General features: G+C 38.2%; 2 protein-coding genes and 1 long non-coding RNA gene across 4 annotated transcripts in view; 1 reads left to right on the top strand and 2 right to left on the bottom strand.

Annotated features, from left to right (window-relative positions):
* Positions 1-3,279, top strand: part of LOC131239838 (uncharacterized) — a 98,200-nt gene extending 94,921 nt beyond the window's left edge. For both annotated transcript variants that reach the window (XM_058237719.1, XM_058237720.1), the window contains 4 exons: positions 2,132-2,298; positions 2,381-2,453; positions 2,543-2,672; positions 2,764-3,279. In XM_058237719.1, the coding sequence (XP_058093702.1) occupies positions 2,132-2,298; positions 2,381-2,453; positions 2,543-2,672; positions 2,764-2,944 (551 nt within the window). In that variant the 3' untranslated portion in view covers positions 2,945-3,279. The remainder of the gene's footprint in view (positions 1-2,131; positions 2,299-2,380; positions 2,454-2,542; positions 2,673-2,763) is intronic.
* LOC131239839 (uncharacterized) overlaps positions 1-5,046 on the bottom strand; it is a 53,626-nt gene extending 48,580 nt beyond the window's left edge. The window contains exon 1 of the long non-coding RNA XR_009168424.1: positions 4,387-5,046. This is a non-coding gene — a long non-coding RNA (uncharacterized LOC131239839). The remainder of the gene's footprint in view (positions 1-4,386) is intronic.
* A 7,641-nt stretch (positions 5,047-12,687) lies between these two features.
* LOC131239837 (ribosomal RNA-processing protein 8) overlaps positions 12,688-19,879 on the bottom strand; it is a 44,057-nt gene continuing 36,865 nt past the window's right edge. The window contains exons 6-9 of the mRNA XM_058237718.1: positions 14,675-14,781; positions 14,067-14,181; positions 13,947-13,991; positions 12,688-13,834 (exon numbers count right to left, since the gene is read on the bottom strand). Of these exons, the coding sequence (XP_058093701.1) occupies positions 13,766-13,834; positions 13,947-13,991; positions 14,067-14,181; positions 14,675-14,781 (336 nt within the window). The 3' untranslated portion in view covers positions 12,688-13,765. The remainder of the gene's footprint in view (positions 13,835-13,946; positions 13,992-14,066; positions 14,182-14,674; positions 14,782-19,879) is intronic.

The raw sequence follows: 19,879 nt of genomic DNA, 5'->3' as shown, positions 1-19,879 counted from the left end.
CATTAGAAATGTTATGGTATGAAAACTGTTATAATATACTAATGTATACTCCCTTTATTTGTGTACATGTGCCAAACACATACTGGATCCATATCAATCACCAGGTAGGCCTGTTCATGTATAAGACACAAATCAACCAGCTTTACCCAATGATCATATCCCATTTGTGTACATGAATCAAGTTATAGGCAAGTAGTGTTGGCAACAAGCTGGGTCTGTGTTTGGTCAGGATCAGCCCAAGCCCAATGCAATTATTAATTGGGCCAAAGTTTCAGCTCTGGGCCTGGCCCATTAAGTAATATGGCTTTTTGTCTCAGCTGAAGCCTCCCTATTAACATGGTAGATGGGCTTGTTCTCAGGCAGGGCCTTAATAGAATGTTTTACAAACCCTAGGGCTGGCCAAACATGTTTATTAATCGAACTTCAAACATAGACCCATACCTTATCTACAGACCTTGTTGAAAGGCCCAAGCCTGACTTGTTATGGGCTAGGAAATAATTTGCATATCCAGATATCTGGGCAAATATCAAAAACTGATGGAATAGGGGCCAAATCCTAGGATTTATCGTCGTTAGATTATTTCCAATATAAACACCTTTGTAAGAAAATAGTTTTCCAGAACTGTAAAAATATCAAATATTCATGATTTGGGGCAAAATACATGGACCTGTCATCTTTATACTATTTCATGTTCTAGAAGGGAAAAAGAACAAGTATAAGAAAATAGTTTTCGAATCATTTCGAATAATCAAATGCCCATAGCATGTGTGTGAGATGAAAGTAAATATTTTTGCGAATCCAGATTTAGCATGGATTAAAAAACCAATGCTAAAATCGAAGTTCCTGAAACTATTCAAATGCAAAATCTTATTGAAGAAAAAGTTATTTTTTCCTTTCGTTTTTTCTTTCTTCTTTTTAACGTATCATCTTAAGCAAGCAAACCACATTGTATGACTCCTTTGATGCAGCTCAACCAAGTTGTAACGAGTCTTAGGGGACTCATTTGACACGATTTGAACACCTTGACTTGGACAGAATCAGTCTTTTTCTTCTGAAAAATAAATAGAATCAATTTTAATTACACATTGACATAATGAAACTAGTGGAAAGTGTGAGTAATGAGAATTGCTTATCTACTAGCATTGCGAAGGAAAATTTGACCTCTACAATTGCCTAGGGAAAAGTTCAAGTTTGCAAGAGCTTTCAATAGCAAGATTTGCCTACCAAAAGACGAGAAATAAAGAAAAAGGTGCAAAACACATATTTTGCTAATGAAATAAGAGCTTTGAAACTTTTCTGAAAATTCATTTTGAAAGTATATGAGATATAAAGCTTGTTAAAATTTATCAGCCTTGAATCAATAACAAGAGATGTACAAACCTAACTACTTAATCACCTATGAACTTATCAAAACACATCCTGTGTAAAATAGGTTTTATATGTTGCTAGAATTATTTATTAAAAAGAATTGAGAATTTTTTTTTTTTATTTACTAAAAATTTAAATATCCAGTTTTTTTTTTTCCTGAATTGCAACTAATGACCTGGCCAATTCTTTTCATTTTCTTTTTCCTCAAAAAAGACTTTTGGAACAATACTTTAATGATGTTCCTTCTCAAAGGTTTCCCATAACAGTAATAGTGGCCGTAACAGCCACCACCGTTACTGTTATGATATAGGCCGTAACGGCGGTTATGGCCCTCTTTTTTTCTTTTTTTCTTTTATTTAAAAAAAAAAAAAACCTTTTACGGACTGTTACGAGTCCATTACGGGGCTGTTACAGACCATTACAGGGCCATTATAAACCGTTACAGGGCCTTACGGCCTTTTTTTTTTTTTTTTTTTTTTTTTTGTGTAACGGCCGTTTCGACCCTGTAACATTTAACGGTTATGACCGTTGCCATTACGTAACTGATTTGGGACACCTGCTCAAACTGGATCTCCTAAGAAACGGATGATACTGTTTCAGTTGGCTCTAACAAATGGTTTTACTATTCCACTAGAACACAACTGATATAGTTTGTTGACCATAAAAGAAATTGCTATTTCAGCATTTTGCATCATGCTACAGGCAAAAAATTGCCTACAAAAAAAGGAGTTGAATTCTGCTGTTTGTTCTATCTATCAACAGATTCTATTGGTTCACCATTTTACATCATCAGAGAATTGCTGGTTGTGGTATTTTATGCGCTTGGGGATGGGAAATCACCATTCCTAGTCAGTGTGGCTGCTATTCTCTTGAATGCTTTCCTAGATTGGCTATTCATTTTCCAGTTCGGGCTAGGTGCGCAAGGACTGGTATGTGAATTAATTGAAATCATAAAGTTAGGGGCATTGCAGGATTTTAAACTGTTCTGATGAGCCCGATTGTCTTGTGTAGGTACTTTCCACATCATTAGTTACTGCTTCATCAGCTATGTTGTTCTTTTTTATCCTCTCGAGGAAACTAACAGGTATGTCTATTTTGTTTGTAGCCCACTTGCAAAATTCTGTTATGGGAGTTCTGTCTACATGTAGTAATACCTGCCTGTGCTATGTCCAGGACTGCTTGATTTTACTGAATTGATTGGCCCTCTTCTGCTGCTACTTGCTTGCTGCATGATCTCAGCATTTACTACTTTGATTGCTCATAATATATTGGGGCATTTGCTGTCTACAGTCATAGTCTTAAGGTGGGTTTCGTTTATTTGTTATATGGCTAGCAAGCTGTTTAAGCACTCTTAGTGCCACAGTTGTTGATGACGTGGTTTTTTTTTTTTGCAGGTTTTGTAGGCTCTCTGAGCTCTTGACAATTTTTCTTGCAAGTTCTCTGGGGATGTTTGGCTTTTTCTTTCCTCTCGTGATTTTCCAATTCCCAGGAATGAAGTTGGTGAAGGATCTGCTTGGGTCCCTTATACAACTGGTACATTTTCCCCCCTTCCTGCAGTTTTTTGCCCATCTCTAGATTTCATGTTGATCAATGAACATATGGCTTTTCCGTAAGCCAAGCCAATTCTGCTATTACTGAGCAGCAAATGCATATGGGAGCTGGTGGATGTTAATGTTGTGTAGTAAAGATGCATGTAACAACAATGTTTACTGAGCAGCAAATGCATATTGGAGCTGGTGGATTTTCATGTTGTGTGGTAAAGATGCATGTAACAACAATGTGATCAAGCGATGGAATTTAAGAGGGTTTTAAACATCAACTTTCATAGGATGGATATGGTGAAAGAGCATTTGGCGGTTTTGTTAGATTCTGTCCAATGGAAAATTATGAAAGAAATGCTTGTTCGTATAGGTGCCAATCTTAACTAAATGGTTAGCCTGTCTGAACATGTGGATGTCCTACGTATGTTACAGGTTGAACACGTACGTGTGTATGCTGTGTGAAGGTGCTTGTGGAGAGGGTGAATGTGAGGCCAGCAAACATCTGGCAGGCAATTAGACAAAATAATGAAAATGCTCTCAATAAACTACAAAATGCCCCTCCCATACAAACACCAACTGCCCTGTAAGCCCACTCCCAGTGAGAATTTGCTATTCTAGAATTGGAATGGCAATCACTTGAAAAGTCATTAGCATTAATTGATTTGGCAAAGCAAGGCAAGAGTCTACCTACAATCTGTTGGTAATGGGTCAGTGGCGCCCCTTTATGGGCAACGACTAGTAGGTGTCCCATTCGTCTCTCCCTTGTTCATGCTTCATTGTTTAAATTTGAGTTTTAAATTAGAAAACAGGTTGGGATATGGGAGAGAGATTGGAGAAACTGTACCTCATCCGAATTTTCTCTCCTATCGTCTCTTATCCGTCCCCTATACAAAGGGAAGGTATCCTGTGTTCAATGCATCCCAAATATCGTAGAAGCAAGAGTTAGCAATGAGAGTTTATACCTAGTTTCTCCATCTTGCCTGCCTCTGGACAATCAAAGTTGTTGATTGTAATCTGGGGGCCGGCTTAATCGTAGAATCAAAGGGGTGATGAGATCTTCTGCTCTCTCATAATGGTTAGCGGACCACTGGATGTAGACCATTCATCTTCGGCTTTGTGCGAAGGTTCCAAGATCATGTAGACCGTCAAATCCTACTGGCCCACCCGTTCGGGCTGTCTTTCAATGGTATCAAAGTAAGCCAACGACATATCTTTAATTTACGTGGAGATGATTGAGGTAAATAGCCTTTTTCCCAAATAAATCTATTTTTTTTTAAATTATTTGTAATGTTTTTTTATTATAACATTGATTGCCATCTCTAATAATGGTCACAAAATATAGGTGTGCAATGAGAATGAAAAAAAGAAAATTGGACAATGAGTAAATTAAAAAAAAAAAAAGAGGAGAAATTAAATAATAATAATAAAGAATTTAAGAAAAAAGGGAAGAAGGGAATGGGTGGAGTTATGACGGACCATTGTTGTTTGTCATGGGAATAGCAACAGACGCAATGCCCACCACTGCATCTCCCACCTCTCTCTCGTTTTACTTCAGACATGCAAAGCGGCTGCTTTGGGCAGAAGCGCCCATCTTGCTACCAAAGGTAACAACGCAAGTAGAGGGGAGGAGGAAGAATGTGGTGGTGTTGGGTTTTCTCTAAACCCCCCTATGGGGAGAGGAAGAATGAGGGAGATGGGTATGGATTATGTTATAATGGGCCTATTAAAAAAAGGGAAGAAAAAGAAGGGAGGTGGACTTAGGAGTTGGGCCTTGTCGGCCTAGCTTGTTTTTTGAGATTGAAGAGGTTGCCTTTTACCCATAGTTCAGCCCAAACTCATTCAAATCATTCGTGAGCCTAAGAAAGGAGAGGAAGAGGAAAAAGAAGAAGAGAAGGGAGAGATGGGTTTTGAGCCTCGATTAGAGGGAAAGAGAAAAAATAAGGGTTGCATAGGATATGTAAAGAGATTGTCACAAAAGCAACGTACTCATCTTACTTCAGATAACTTGATTAATTTACACCGCCCATTCGGGTATGTGGACATGCATATCACATGTAAGATGGATTAGTCACTTCTAGAACTTGAAGATTTGGATGATATGTAGAAATGATGATGATTAGTGCCAATATCCTAATATCATAGCCACCAAAATGCTATGATATAGCCACCAAAGTGTTAATCGCTAAACAACTTTATGGTTGAAAATTTTATGATGGCAATTATGAAGACTAGTCCTGTGCCGCAAATGTCTTTTAGATAAAGATGACATTTCACACACTCTGGATGAGATTCAAGAGGAACCATTGTTGTGAATAGCACTAATAAGATATTATTGGTATCGCATCGATTATGAAACAGGGTTCTTTCATTCCATTTTCAGATATTACTGAAATATTGGCAATATTTCGTAAATTATCAACAACTTGATATATTGTCGAAAATATCATATGGGTGCCCGTTTATAAATTCCAAATGTCGCTAGTATCGGCCATATATAGGTGGAAAGGTCACCTTTTTTGCGAAACCTTTATTAACTAATTTTGCTTTCTACTTGTCCATCATATAATCTGCATTTCTTTTGACCTTAAGCACTCACTTGTTGCCTATCACTTCACGATTGGGAAGTAGATCTACAATTCCCGGAGTTCATTCTTCTTTATGGAGGTGATCTCTTCGTCTATGGCAACCTAATCAGTCAAACTTGGAGACAACAATGCATCCTAAAAATAATCAGGTTCATCATTATTAATCACAATGCAAGAGTATGATTCACTCTCTATCTTGAAATATTGAATGAGAATTAATCCTCTTTTACTTTGACGTAATTCAGGAGCATCCTAAGATGTACTCACATTGTTCTGATGAACCATTAGAGAATCTTCATTGTGAGAATTGGAATTCTCACTTTCCTAAGAAACGTCAAAGATTTTAAGAAGTTTTACCTTAACTTCCTGCTTCTTTTGGTTGAAGTATTTGTCTTTGATGAAGGTCACATCCCAAGATTTTATCTCGGTCTATCGTCCACCATCCTCATAAACAAAAATGTATCCTTTTGAGTACGTAGGGTACCTTGTGTATACGCAATCAATGATTTTACTATTAGATTTACCTCTACAAGGAACAGACAACAAAACATACCCTAAAAATCTTCAAGAACATAGGTCAATTAAAGAAGGAATCCTCCCACTCCAAATCTCATATGGAGTTTTGGGAACAGATTTCAACAAAACTCTTTTAAGAACATAAATGGTCATTAATAGTGCATCTCCCGAGAATGTGACAGAGAGATCAGCATAAGCCATCATTGATCTAATCATGTCCAATAGTGTATTGTTCCTTTTCCATACAATTGCATGATGTGGAGTATAAGCCACTTTATACTATTGAACGATGCCAACACTTTCACAATGATATCATTGTGTGTGTGTGTGTGATCTCCTTTTAATGTACTCATTCTCCAATTTTCTTTTTTCATGTCTAATTACACAATGATATCATATATGACAATGGCTCTTTTAGGCAAATGGTTATGGAGGTTTGGGTCGGAGGAAGTAAGCCTATGGAGAAGAGTCGTTGCTTATAAATTTAAGGGGATTGCTTGGTAAAGGGATCCTCTTTATATAGAGCTTCCATCTTTGGAATGCCATAGAAGGGGTGAGAGAGTTTTAAGAAGGGAGTGTGCTTCGCAGTAGGAAATGGTGAAAATGAGCTCTTTTGGGAAGATGAATGGGGAAAGAGAGCTCTTTTGGGAAGACGTATGGCTAGGTGAAAGGTCTCTCCGTGCTGAGTTCCCTAGATTGGGAGGGATAACTTTGAATGTTAAGACATGTGGCTGGTTGCTTTTTGCCTCTTGGAAAGAACATGGTGTGGTCTTCCACTTGTAAAATAAAAATTTCTGATGAGGAGTTCGATGAATTCTTAAGGGCCTTGGATAAGCTTCACAGAGTTTGCTTGTTGTTAGGGGTGAAAGACTCTTTGTTGTGAAGTCTAGAAAAATCGAGCAAGTTCTCTATCCAGTTATTTTTACAAAACCTTAGAGGGTGCAGTTGCAGGCCCGTGCCCCTCGAGATTTGTTTTAGAGTTATGACGCTTTTTCAAAATTAGTGGCTTTTATGTGATTGGTAAGCAATAACCGGGTGATTGCTATTGATAACCTTCAAAAGAAGGCAATGTACAGTCTGAATATGTGCTCCATGTATCTTAGCGATGCAGAATCGGTAAACCACTTATTTATCCATTGCCCACTTGCTAGGTCCATTTGGGAGGGCTTATTGGGGGTTTTCAAGATTTCTTTTGGGTGATGTAGAGGACCATTGAGGATTTATTTCTTAATTGGCATGGTAGTGGAACCGAAAGAGGTGGAAAGAAGCGTTAGAGGTTATCCTTGTTGCCCGTCTGTGGTCTATTTGGGGTGAAAGAAATACTCGATGCTTTAAGGACAAGAGGGGTTCAATTTCTTTATTATTGAGGGCTAAGCCCTATGTAAAAGATTGGACTTCTAATCTAAATATTTCTATAGATTGACTTTCGTAAATGGATTGGAGCTCCTTTTGTATTGTTGGCTCTTGTAGCGATTTCAATTAAATAAAATTTTCATTGACTATAAAAATAAGGCTAGTTTACATGTGTTACCTTTGTTGAGATTAGATGACCATAAAAGTAGTGACCATCCGTAGATTTGTTGCTATCCAAGTAAACGTGGAGTCATGATAAGCATATCTTAGATCGTGTTCCTAAACCTTTTGAATTGTTAGATTTTCACCTTTTGATATGAACATATTTTCTAGATAGTTGCTTTATATTTTTTATAATAATTTTCTACTTTATATGGAAAATGCCATCCAAATTGAAAGAGGAAGAGGATGAGTTTATCGTATTATCAAAGCAGCTCTTAGGCATTATCCCATTGATTCGTCTTCGGATACTATGGTTTTGATCATCGAGAGGTCTAAATAGTTCTTGCTTCAGTCCTTCACCAACCTTACCCTAGCAAAGTTGCAAAGTTGACATGGTTGGTGGCAAGGAGGAAGGTGCTTAGGGTTGATAATTTTCGAAAAAGGAAGATGATAATCACAAATAGTTTGCCTTTTGTGCTAGCAAAATGATGTGTCAATTGACCATATCTTCATTCACCATCCTTTGCGAGTGAGTTTTGGGATAGTCTTGGGTTCTTTCATCGTCTCACAGGTGATGCTGAAGTTGATTAAGGGGCTCTTGCTTGAATGGCACGGGGGTGGAGTGGGGAAAAGAAGGAGAAGTTTGGAGAATGGCATTATTGGTCATTCTCTAGGCCTTATCGAGAAGAAATAATTGATGTGTCTGCAACCAATGGGCAGTCGCAGAAGACTTTAGGTGGGTTAAGTTAGATGTTGTGGTTGGGCCTCGAGCTCTTTAGCACTGAAGAAATGTACTCTTTCTTCTATTTCTTGGGCTTAATTGTAGTTCTTTTAGCCATCTTGACCTTCTTTGATCAATAAAATCATAACTTTTCGTATATAAAACAAGACATCTAAAAAGCAGAAATGGAAAAATGAGACTTTAGGTGAAATTTCATTTCCCTAAAAAAGTGTATGAATTCTTTGTTAGGACTTTCCTTTTATCTTACATCAAATATGAGCATTAAATACCTCCATTCTTATAATTTTTTGTTGTTATTTTTATCTTTATTTACTTTTAAGTTTTCATATTATTTGAATTAAAAACTAATAGTAGTAGTTTATGCATTAAGGGCTTGTTTGTTTCACCAATTACCCTAGTAATGTAAACGAAATGTGTCATCAATACAATTTTACCACCACCAAACCAAACATGGGAATCATCGCTCAAATGCAAATGTATTCAGGAGAGACATGTAAAGGAATTTGTAATCATTACGATTTTTTATGGCATTACCATGAAAATCTTGAATCGAAATAGCCACATTAATGTATTTTGGTGCTGATTTGACATTAATATACCGATAAACCAAACACTGTAATCAATGTCCAAATGCAGATGTTGTCGGGTGACAAGTAATTTGTAATCACTGCATATTTCCTTTTTATTTAACACAATAATTGTTATGGGAAAACGAACCGACCAATAATAAAAGGTCAAGTCGAAACTTCGTATACTTTGTTAGGTCTAACAACAACAGATACGACTAAAAATCCGACCTTTGATTCGAGACCGAGCAAGAAATGAAGTCGAGCTCGGTATCTCGTTAGCAAGTCGGAAGATCCACTGATCTGCCTAACGCCAAAAGAAGCTCGACTACTCGCTGAAGGAGTCAGGTTGGCATAACCTCACCTCGGCCTCCTATTGCTCACCCTCGCTGATTCCAAATAATCAGATCTTATCTAAAAGAGATCCTCCTAAAATCTTCTCCAAAGATCTCGAAGGACATCCGCGACATGCTCGGGATCCCGAGATCTTCACCAAGGATCTCTGGAGATCCCCCCGCTCATTCAAGACCCGAATCCTACTACAACACGTCCCTGCTAAATAGGGAGATCTCCCCTACGCCACTGCCTCTCAACACCTATAAATAGGAGCACCTCCAATACTGAAAGGTATGCACAATCTCTAGCCTAAAACCCCATTTACAACCAGATTTCTCATCTGACTGGAGGGTCCCCTATACTAGCCAGGGTCTCCTTTGTCCGCTCACTGTGCAGGTATTCGAAGGTCCGGGGAGAGTTAACCAAATTTTAGCATCAACAGTAATCATTGCAGATTTCTTTTATATTATTGTGGTAATTGGTGAAACAATCAGGCCCTAAAATTTAGAGAGGTGAGCACGACGTTACACACTATTCTCTATTTTTAAAAAATCGGATGGTACAATGTCCAACCAGTACACACGGGAAGATAAGAATTGACACAATCTAAATCCTATGCCTCTCGTGTGGTTTGAATTGCTTTTAAGTCTTCTCTGTGTGCCAACCTTAAATATGCTTTGAAGTACGTAAATATTGATGGTGGCATACGTGGGTGCTTAAACACATATAATCTCATATAGAATATTTGGCAAATACGATGCATATACATAAAACATTACGTTCTTGCATGCACCTTACAAGTCTTCTAGTATATATGATCTATCTGAATATGTTATAGGGAGAACCGAACTGATCCATCACATGGGTAGAACCATCACACCGGAAGAACGACCAACTAACTACAAGTGAAAGTGCCTCCGAACTGAGGTAATCAAAGGTCTATAACAAGTTCCTGAGTCGACCTATCAGAGCATAGGGCTCGGAGACAAAACAAGCAATTCCCCCGACGTAGAGATGAGCTCCCGAGCTGAGTTGTTCGAGAATAGAGCTCAGTGGGGGAGAGTTATCTCACCAAGAGCATCTACAACACAGGCAAAGAGCCTATAAGGCAAGGAGCTTGATATCCGAGCTCTCCCGCATTCTGACCTGACTCAACAGACCACCGCAAGGCAGTATGAGTAACCTAGAGGGGATTACGCCTCGGATCTGGAAAAGGAGGGCCTAACCTAATCTCGGCCAAAGAGCATGCCGATTGAGGCAGGCTTGATGACATTTTCAAAAAAAGTTCCATATCTAAACAAGGATGCCCTAGCGTAACCCATTAAGACACGATGATTGCAAAACTACCCCATGACCCTATAAATATAGCCACCCTAAATAAAAAGGAGGTAAGCTAAAAACTCAAACTCTAGCGTTTGATCCAAGTCTACCTGACTTAGGCATTGGAGGGTCCATAGCCGTTGCTAGCACCCCCCGTTGTCCACATCTTCCTTATTCTTTGTAGGCCTATTGGTAGGCGTACCTCCACGATCGATTCCATCCGTTAGCTAGATTCCATCATTAACAAAATCATTTAATAATAATAGACTATGCATTGCCCAACACTTATATTTTGAGCATAGTTTATAAACCCAAAAAATTCAATTCAACTTTTGATGTCCAGTAGGGTTGGGTTAACCTTAGGGCTCAACTAAGTCCTTTCTTCACTCTACTCGATATTTGGTAGTTAAAATTTAAAGCTGGTAGGAGTTATAAATATGAAAAAGCAATATAAAATAGGTAAAATTACTAAAACAAAATGGTAATTTTTTTTTATAATTCTATGAACTTTAAATTTTAACAAAATCTCAAATAGCTTGATTTGTGTCAAGAATAGTTGTATCAGACTTGAGATTTTGGTTCACTCAACAGGAATTGTTGAGTTCGGACCGAGTCATGCTCAAGGGCGAGTTTACTAGGGATTGGGCTCCAAATCTGGTCAAATTAAGATGAGTTTTGAGTCAAGCCACCGAGTTTTAGGATTGTGATTTTTAAGTATAAGTTGTATTCATTTTTGTCTTTTTGTGTGCGAGAAGGAGCTTAACAAATCACATATATGTCGTCTTTGCTAAATATCTATTGTGCAGTACGACTTGGTGAACATCCAATTAATTGCGGTGCAATGTCAAGTCTCCACAATGTTACACGTGCAAGACATCCGATCCTTACATTATGTGTGTCCGTTGATGCACTTTCAAGGCTCCAAAAAATCAAATGATTTTTATGTAATTTGAATATTTTGGCACATTCTTACACGTGCTACTGCTCTGAACTCCAATACATACCCTGCCACCTTAAGCCTAATCAAACCTCACTGAATCACCGTCATTTTAATATTAATTGCTTATATCTTTTTAAGTAGATCATTAGATATTGCTTAAGGGTAGGCTCCGAATTCCTTTTGCACCATTTTAAAAAGTAATTTTCACATATTTCTACTTCAGTGGTGGGGTATTTGTAACTACTCATGTAGAAATATTGTCCATGCTAATAGCCACATCGCTAATTACCATTATTGTAAAAACCCATTTTCTATTAGTTTTTCAAAATGATAAAAGTGGCCATGTTATTAGAAAATAACCCTACCTGTCACGATAAAATGAATAGACCCGTATCCCCTAACATCCATTTTGCATAGAGCTGTCAATGGGCTGAGCTTGGGCCTGCCCAAATTTAAAAAACTTAATAGGCCTGGCAGTAAAAGTTCAAAATCTGGGCCAATGCCAAACCTAGGCCCAGCCCATTGACAGCCCTAATTTTGCAAGCCTTGGATCATGTGGACATGATCATCCAATCTATATAAATTTTTCATGTAAAATAATCTACGGTGAGATGCCCCTTTCCACTGTATCATGCCGTCCAAATTAATGGCCCATTGCCAGTTCGTCTTATCCTTATCATTTATTTTGCATGCCCTGATCATATGGATACGATTATCCAACAAAAATGATATTCTTAACCATGGACAACCCATTATACAGAGGCCCCTTTAATGAGTCGGAAAAAAAAAAAACTGACGTATATGAAGCCCACCATCACCGTCCATTTTGCATGCCCTTCATCACATTCATAAGATCATCTGGTCAAGATGAAATTTTACCCTTGGATAATCCACAGGGACACCTTTCTAGTGCATCATCCTATCCAAATTAATGAACCATATGCTGTTCATGCTTATTATCTATTTTGCATGCCCTTGAGCATGTATACCGACATGAAAATTTAACCATGTAGGATCGGTCATGAAACACCCCATTTTAACGAAGCATCATGTCCAAATAGCTGTCCTGGCAATTTAACACGCCTGTCTATTTTCATGCCCTTGATCACATGGACTATAATCTGGTCCAGATGCAATTGCAACCATAGAATTTTCAAGCCACACATATCAGTGGTACGTTGCAAAAAATCCACCACCCACATTCATTGAAAATTCTGCAAATGAGCCCCACCAAATTAACATACGTGGGGCTCACAATTTTTATTTTTTATTTTTTATTTTTTGTTTCAACCCATTTCATAACATCACAGAAGAAAATAGATATTCTCATACATCATGCCCATCCAAAAAAAAATTGGCAAAACGGCCCCACCACATCAACATAACATGGGGACCACATTTTTTATCCAAAAATTGGACAATACCTAATTTCATAATATCACACCAAAAACGAAATATATTCTCATCAATTCCATCCATCAAAAAATTGTATCAGCATCCATGGTGTGTATACGGCATCCAATCCGTATCAGCAGCCGCCCCAACGTGACAGATGGACACCCCAAAAATCAAGCCGATCCAACCATTATGCATATCACCACGTGAATTTCATGTTTTTGTGGTTGTTGATTGTTTTATATGGTGTGGCCTACCTAATGATATAATACGCCTGAATTGTGGAGTATGGGTTGGATGGAATACACACAACGCGGGCCAGCACGTGATTAAGCAGGTGGATAGGCGTGCAGGCAAAATGAATTTCTACGTGCAGGTGAATAGCTTCTCACAAGTAGGTGTCAATGGTTTGAAACAACGGACCATCCATCCGCCCCACTTTTATAGTGCACACAGCATGCATTGCCAGACTCATGCTGTAGGTTCCAACGACTGAGATTTTGAAAACAAATGCACTTATTAAACCAAGTGCCATGTCACTTTCCGACAAGCACTCTTAAAAGGTATGGAAAATTTCTCATCCCCATATGGCAAGAATGAAAAGCTCTCTATTGCCACTTGCCAAGCATAAAAACGAGTGCTTGCTGACTCAAATCAGCAATCTCAGTAGCCCAAGGGAGCAATCCCCCTAATGCAGGGCCCACATGGATGCTGTGCTGGATGGCCATTTTTTGGGTGCATGTTAGACCAACCAATGGAATTTTCTTTTTTCTTTGATGCATCACTATCTCGCCGTTGGGACCGACAGACTCCTGCAACTGTGATATTTCTTCACAGATGTAAGGCCACCATCCGTCGGCATAACCACTCTCATCTCTAACCAGCCAGCCAGGTAAGGCCGGCCCAGTCATCTACGTTTCTTAGTCAAATTCTGCTCTACTTAGCGACGCTTATATAGACAAGGCTTCAACTCTGGCCACTCAATGTCCTTAACTCGTTTTTTACCCTCCTGCAATGACAGCTGTAACAGTCAGGAAAATTCACCAAAATCCATGTTCTATTTTTTTCTCTCTTTTTTTTTTGGTCATTTTCATTTAAAAAGCAAAAATAGAAGAGAATACCTTTTTCTTGAAGTAAAAAAGCACGAACATTTTGTTCGAGAAATCCTACACAAAAACACAGGCTTACTCATTAGCAATGCTTGTCATCATTGCCTAGCAGAGATAAAAACACAAAACCACCTTAGATATGGAAGTAAACCCAAGCCCCTGGACAGCTTTGGAGAACATCTCTGGGTCTGCTCCTCCATTTTTTGGGTCCAACCTGCTTCTTACTTCTGCTATCAAAAGCCACCCACTGCAACATACCATTTATGGATCGAATATTATATTCTACAATGAGCAAGTATATGATCCTCAACCTGAGGTTGTTTATAGCATCCTCTGATCTGTTATTTTTTACAAGTGCCCCATGGTTTGTTGATACAGGCTGTTGACATGGGAGAGCCCACCACAGATAGACAGTATACCAAAGATCTCCCCGATGGTAATATCCTTCAATCAGCAAGGCATGCAAATAAGGATTTGAAAAAAAGACGGAAAGAAAGAAAGAAAAGAAAAGAAAAAGAAGTTTACGAGTAATAGTCCACACTCGACAGAGAAAAGGCTCCAATATTGGACGGATGGGCATTTTCCAAATCTGGGAAATCTTTGGGACGTGGATGATCAGATCAACAGTGGAACAGGATCACAACCATGGGAACCACTTGGAAGGCTAAAAACTTGACAAGCATGAAAGGAGATAAAAGAGAGATCTGATCTGGAAACAGGTGTTGAAATCATGTACCAACCATGGCTTAAGTACTCTGTTTGCTTCTTGTAAGTAACTCTGGTAATTGGTTCCCATTAATGAAAGACAAAAGACAGCAACATCCACTGATGAAGAGTCGAGGGGTGTCTGCAATACAGGCATTTGCATTTTACTAAAGGAGAAATTATAAGCTTCTACATTTTGCATTTCTTCACTGAAGAAATGCTACAATCCTTCTGATTGTCATAGATCCCTGTGCTAGGAGGAAGGAAACAAGTTATGTAGGAGGCAACCTTTATCAAGTTCATCACTAACAGGAATAACATCTTATATGTTTTCCGAGGAAGCTTCTTGTTCTTCCATTAAATGGAGGTGGCTCCTAGATATTTGTTCAATTAAGAGAAATAGCTTTAACATAGATAACCATATGCAACCTTGTTTGTATACAATGTATGGGAAACTTGTATGTGCGGGCTCCACGATATTCCCAGCCAACTACCTGAGCATGTCCTGTCCACTTTTTTGGTCCAATTGCTGTACACTTGTGTGCCTTTTTGCCGATTTGTCTGGAAATTAGGCTATGAACACGTCAGGTAGTGGTGTACCCATATCCAAAAACCCCTGAGGGAGAGGGTTTGGGTCCCGTCTGGTTCAGGTCTGGGTACCATATTTGAGGTACCAGACATGAATCTGGTCAGTTTCAAAACCCGTTGAGTCTTAAGGAAAAATTGGGAGAGTACGCCTGTGTTCCTCCTCTACCAAGAATATTCTCCAGTAAAGCTAGCACGAAGCATTGGATGAGAAATGAGTGTCCTAGTTATACGTGCCATGACTCATGCAAGTGCACAGTGGTTAGGGTGCAAATGAGTCAAAGTTGATTCAGGTCTTCCGAGCCCAAATTGGGTCGCCAAAACCAACCCATTAATAACAATAGGATCGATCGGATTACGGTGAAGCGAATTTTGTATGAAAGCTCTTTTGATGCTCTTTTCAATGGCTCAAATCTCCTCGATCGGACAACGTTTGCCCCTCCATCTACTAACTTGAACACAGGCCATGTGTGTTCTCCAATTTTCAACAATTCCATTAAGTGAATTTTTATTTTTTATTTTTTATTTTTTATTTGTATTAAAACTCCATGAAGAAAAGCATTCTTCACATCAAGTTGATATAACGGCCAATTTGCAACAATAGAAATAACTACTCACTCTAAGTGAAGCTTTGCCACATATGGGAAGGTCATTAAGTAGTTGACTCCAAGGGTCTGAAAGTATCCTTTGGCAACTAACTAAGCTTTTAAATGATCCATAGAGACATTGGGGTTGTATTTTATCGTACACACCCATCTGCATCCAACTACATGCTTTCCAGGAGGTAATTTAGTTGACGTCTAAGTTTGATTCCAATAACTTGCAACCATTTCTTCTTCCATAGCTCGTTTCCACCCATCACAACTTAGAGCCTCTTGAAAAAAATGAGGAATTGATACAAACAACAAAGACAAAGCAAATCGTCAAAATGATAACGATTGTTAATGGGAGTGGATACAACTCAATTGGGCCTAGGTCTTATTCTTTTATTATCTTTTGTTAATGTTAATTAGGATCAGTGTTTTAAATAGCGGTAGCGTGATGCGTAGCGCTCAGCCCTCTATAGCGTGTAGCGTAAATATGTAGCGTGTAGCGTAAGCTACACGATATTTCTATTTTTTAATTTAAAAATAGGACAAATATAATAAATAGTGAAAAAAAAGGGAAAAAAATATAAAAATGCCCAAAAGATGATTCATTTTATCAATTATAAGAATGTTCAAAAAAGTTATTAGTTATCATTTATCAAAAGCCAATCCACATACATAAGCCAAATCAAATAATTATCACATCAACAACTTCCTAAGCAAACCACTTTAATTAATAATGTCTAATTGAAACCACAAGTCACAATTATGAAAAGAAATAAAAATCCCATAGGTTAAAAGTATCAAGTACAAAACAAGTGTCACATTTCTCAACATTAGAAACAAAGAAAACGTGAAAAAATAATAATAAAACTAAAATAGTAAAAAAATACATTGTAGCTTACACTATGGACGCTACGCGCTATGTAGCCGTAGCGTGCGCTACAGGGGATTTACGCTATTTGGGACACTACGTAGCGCTACGGCCACGCTACGCGACGTAGCGTACGCTACGGGCGCTATTTGAAACACTGATTAGGATATGTTGGGTATTTTTTCATTTGTTATTGTCATATTGGATTTGTTTAGTTATAAAGGGGAGAGAGGAAAGTCCAACTCAATTAGGATTTTCCTCTTCTTCTCTCCTCCTCTTTTTCTTCTCTTCTTTCACATGTTATAGTGCCTACTATAGTGACATACTATACTAACAAGCAAATTGTTCAACATGGTATCAGAGCAATCTTGTTGCTAATCTAATTCATCTTTCTCCCATCTACCCTATCCTTGTTTCCTTCTTTTATTTTTGGACTATCTCATCCCTCTTGTGCCGAAAATCTCTTTCAAAAAAAAAAAAAAACTCAGGGTTTCTCTTATTTTGTTGTGCCACGCCTTTGTAATGACTCGGGCGTGAAAGAGAAATGGATGAAGTGTTCGAGATCATTGCCTCTCGTAGGATGTGTGAACGTGTGCCAATTGCCTTTGTCAGACGTTGTGTTTATGATCATTAACCCTCATGATTGGTTGGAACACGTGGACGTGTGGGCTGGTTATTCTTTTCAAGTGTGGTGTGCATACTGTTCGGAGTGTACAAGTGTTCTTTGGTCGTGAAAGGTCAGCCCATATTCATATAAGCTTGTGGTATATATTCTTGTCCCTTATCCCAAATGGAAGTGAAGTGATTCAAGAACAAGATCCATAATCCATTTGATTTTTTAAGAGTCAAGATAAAATCTATTAAATTAATTGGAACAAAGTATTTCTAATGGTTGAAGTCCATTCAAGTATTTTTAATGGCTAAAGGAAAATTAAAATATTTGACCGCAGAGAAACTCGATGAGAGTTCTAGTATATATGAACAACGGATCCAAAGAATGCCCAAATTATGACATGGTTGTAGAATAGTATGAAATCATCCATTAGTGCTAACGTGATGTTTTTGGATACTGCAAAGGAAGTGTGGGATGCATTACAAGAGACGCATCCATCCAACAAAAAATCTATCGTACATATTGGTTATATGAATAAATATTTAATACCCAACAAGGCGATAAAATGCTAGGTGAATATTATTCCAAACTTAAAGAAATGTGAGAGGAGTTGAATGTGTATCAACCCCTTACTATAGATTTGGAGAAGCTATGTCGACAACGAGAGGAGTTTTGTATAGCCAAGTTCTTATCTAGTTTGAAACATGCGTATGAATCGATTGGTGTATGGATCTTAGGTGGCAAGGATGTGCCATATCTTAATGACATGTATGTATGCTCCCTCCAACAGGTATCTCTTGGCTCTACAAGTAGAAACAATGACAACTTTGCTTCAACATCCTTTATTGATCAAGGCCTTAGCCATGGTTGCAATGACAAAAGTAATCCAGGTGGTCGTGGTAAACTGGGAGGAAGCCGTGGACCTAGAAAATGCATGCATCGTGGGCTCACAGACCACTCTATTGAAAAATGTTGAGATCTTCATGGGAGGTTAGCATGTGCTATTCAGGCATCTTACATTGGAGAGAACAGTGAAGAAAACGGTGGGCCTTGCCCAGCTAATTCTACGTCTACAACTCAACAATCACAAGAGACGATTGCACTCACAGTGAAGAAAACGGTGACCTTCTATCCTCACATTGTGTTTTTCAGGATCTAAAAACAAAAAAGAATAGTGGAGGACATGAACATGACGAGTATACTATCTTGATCGTAACATCATTGGTGCAGTGGTACAGAAGAACATATTTCCTTACTAATGGCACTATCGTCTCAGTCATCCATCCTTTAATATTCTTAGAAGTGTTATTCCTTCCTTGTCGTATGTGTCAAGTCTAAAGTGCAAAGTGTGTTAGTTTAGTAAACATCATCATACTACTTTTCTATTACATGTGGAAAAGAGTAGTTTAGTTCCTTTTTATTTAGTTCATTTAGATGTTTGGGGAACAGTAAAAGACTTGCATACACCTCATTAAACAATAATACACCCTTTTCACCTAAGATTTGGGCTTGAAATGGCTCATATTCAAGCTTCAATCCTAAAAACAATTTGGTTACCCTAAATTCCCCATGCTGCGAACATTGTGTTTCCAGATCAATCACAAAGGTTTGATATACATTCAACTCTTCCCACATGCCTTTAAGCTTCGAGAAATATTCTACAAGGGGATTATCACCTTGTTAGAATGTAAATATTTCTTTAGGCAGTTGATATGTATGAGAGATGTTTTTGTCAAATGAATACATCTCTCGTACAATATCCCACGCTTCCTTCACAATATCAATAAACACAACATCTAACTAATGGATTATCCATACAATTCCATGACCATGTCATGATTTGAGCGTTCTCCTGAACCCACTTATATTTATAATCATTCTCATGAGGCTTCATTGAGGGCAAGCATTTTAACTTCCCTTGAGCCATCAAGAAGACTTGCACAAACTTTGACATTGAAGATAATTTATCCCATTCAACTTTGTAGAGGTTATTTGATCCCCAAGAACGTTAGTTGAACTAATGGAACCATATTTGATCTCAATGTTTGTCTCCATCAAAACACAATATCAAATGGATTGAAATGAATGCACACCACTTACTAAAATTGCATTGAAATGCCTGTACACTTGAAAGCTTCAATCACTTGAGCCAATACGAACAACACATTTCGCGAGACTCACCAATCATCCTAACACATCACCGTGGGCCAATTAAGCACAGTTTCACACATATTCACGCCACGAGGATGACTACATCCACCACTCACATCTTCCCATGCCAACCATCAACAAGCCTAGCGCGCAAACAAAAAGAAAATCCTAGATTTTTTAAACTCTCAGCACAAGAGAATACCAAGACAAGAAGAGAAAGAACGAGGAGAAAAAAAAAAAATTTAAGAAAGGAAGAAAGGAGGGGAAGACTCTAGCTTAATCAAACCTTCTCTGTTATCATGTAGTTTATGAAAAGATGTAAGAGAAAGAGGAGAAGAGGGGGAGGGTCGAGAGAGAGAATGGAAAAAGAGGAGGATTAGGGTTGGACGTCCCCTCCTTTCTTTATATTCACTTTAGTGAAAAGAACAAA

Source organism: Magnolia sinica, chromosome 3, assembly GCF_029962835.1.
Source record: "Magnolia sinica isolate HGM2019 chromosome 3, MsV1, whole genome shotgun sequence".
Classification (NCBI taxonomy): Eukaryota; Viridiplantae; Streptophyta; class Magnoliopsida; order Magnoliales; family Magnoliaceae; genus Magnolia; species Magnolia sinica.
The sequence above is the reverse complement of the archived record's forward strand: the minus strand, read 5'-3'. Positions and strand labels throughout refer to the sequence as shown.